The following is a 1,847-nucleotide window of genomic DNA, read 5'->3' on the forward strand; positions in this document are numbered from 1 at the left end:
TTTTTTTCCTGATTTCTTATAGTGTTTCTTAAAGCCAGAAAGTTGCCATTTGAAATGACTTTAGTTTTGTGTCATGTCTGTGATCTGCTTTTTTTCTACAAAATTAAACAACTGAATGAACATCCTCCGAGGCCGGTGATTCCATCATTTTTGCCAGGGGTTGTATAAAACCATGAAATTTAGAAATATATGAATGTGATATGAATGAAAATTAAAACCCAGAGACTTTTTTGACCCCAAATAGTTTTTGGATTAAGTTGCATTTTTTATTTCAAATTGAAAGGTCTAGCACATGTCCATGATGCGCCTCATGCTCATGAACCTGGAGCCGCTCCAGCCCATGTCCCTGAAGCTCCGGTACTCTCCAGGTCTGAAGTACATCATCCTGCCTCTGTAGTGGGGCTGCTCGTACATCAGCCAGTGGCCGTCCATCACGTGGCAGGACATGCAGTCCGACATGCGGTAACGGTCCATCATGTTGTCGCAGTCGTCCATCAGCTCGTACATCTGGCCACCAAAGTTCTCCCTCTCATAGATCCTCATCCTGAACTGGCCTCTGTACTGTTGCAGGAAACAAGCCCACATCATGAATTAACAGTGGTCTTCTGCTGGTGTCTGCTTGAATTTCTCTTTTAGGGTGTCTTGTGCTTACCATGGGAATCATCCTGCAAGACCTGATAGCACCACTCCATCCCATCATGTTCATGTAGTCAGGGTACTCGCCTCTCCTCATGAACCACTGGTTGCCCATGTAGTTTGGGCGGTCGTAGACCATGAAGCAGCCGCTCTCCACCCTGCAGGAGTGACACCTGCTCAGGTAGGAGGACATGTCGGCGCAGTCACTCATGCACTCGTAGGAGCGCCCCTGGAAGTTCCTCTCCTCGTAGAAGATGATCTGTTCAAAGGCAAAACATACAGACAGATGGTATTTTGAGTTGGCAGTGAAAGCAGGTTTAATTGCATGACCCCAAACATGCTTGCCATGTGTAACTAAAATGTTAGGTGGCTTACCTTGCCCATATTCATGTCAGTGGTTGTCATAATTATATCTGAGTTGCTGATGCACTGCTGTCCTGCTTCATTTAGCCGTTGCTTTTATACCTGACAAATCCCTGCAGAACCCAGGGGCCTCACGGGGCAAAGCCCTGAGCCAGCAACTGGTACAGAGGCCTACAAAGGGCTATGGTACCACATGACTCAATCCTCAAAGACCACAGAATGTTTTTTTTGAGCAGGTAACACAATACCTACAGTACGTTCTAAATCCTAAAGTTATCAGACCTTTGGCAAAACACGGGAGGTTTACTATTTCCTACAAGCTGCTTACCATAAACCCAGTCAGTAATCCCTGTCCTCTTTCATCAGACACACTCATTGTTCAGGTGAACTTAAAATCAAGAATGCATTACAACGAAAGTGAAATTCTTGCCCCAGTATTCATTAGAGTAATATGTTAAATGGAGCAGAATTCAAATATCCCACACAATATGAATTCTGCAATAATCACACTGCTATGGAAACCAAATCAACTTTAGTTACTGCCCACTATCATTTATTCACACTGCTCTTGTTTCCAAAAACAGGAGATTAGCCCATCTATAATTCATCCTAATCTAACTGGTTTAATTAAAGGTACATAGTCATAAAATCACACATGTAGATTGTTAAATATTAAACATTACTCATATAATCAACAAACAAAAATCAGTCATATTGTCACTGGATGCACAAAAAGGTTTTCATTCATTCACTTTCTGCTGCTTATCCAGGTCTGGGTTGTGGTGGCAGCAGACAGAGGAGCTCATCCCACACTTCCCTATCCTTGGCCAAGTCCTGTAACTCTTTCT

General features: G+C 43.3%; 1 protein-coding gene across 1 annotated transcript; it reads right to left on the reverse strand.

Annotated features, from left to right (window-relative positions):
* Nucleotides 1-283: 283 nt before the first annotated feature.
* LOC117524484 (gamma-crystallin M3-like) lies at nucleotides 284-1,050 on the reverse strand. Its single transcript, XM_034186278.1, has 3 exons — nucleotides 1,012-1,050; nucleotides 653-895; nucleotides 284-561 (listed from the first exon to the last, which is right to left on the reverse strand). Exons 1-3 carry the CDS (start codon nucleotides 1,039-1,041, stop codon nucleotides 286-288), a joined length of 549 nt encoding a protein of 182 aa, XP_034042169.1. The 5' UTR covers nucleotides 1,042-1,050; the 3' UTR covers nucleotides 284-285.
* Between the last annotated feature and the right edge of the window lie 797 nt (nucleotides 1,051-1,847).

Source organism: Thalassophryne amazonica, chromosome 14, assembly GCF_902500255.1.
Source record: "Thalassophryne amazonica chromosome 14, fThaAma1.1, whole genome shotgun sequence".
NCBI classification, from domain to species: Eukaryota; Metazoa; Chordata; class Actinopteri; order Batrachoidiformes; family Batrachoididae; genus Thalassophryne; species Thalassophryne amazonica.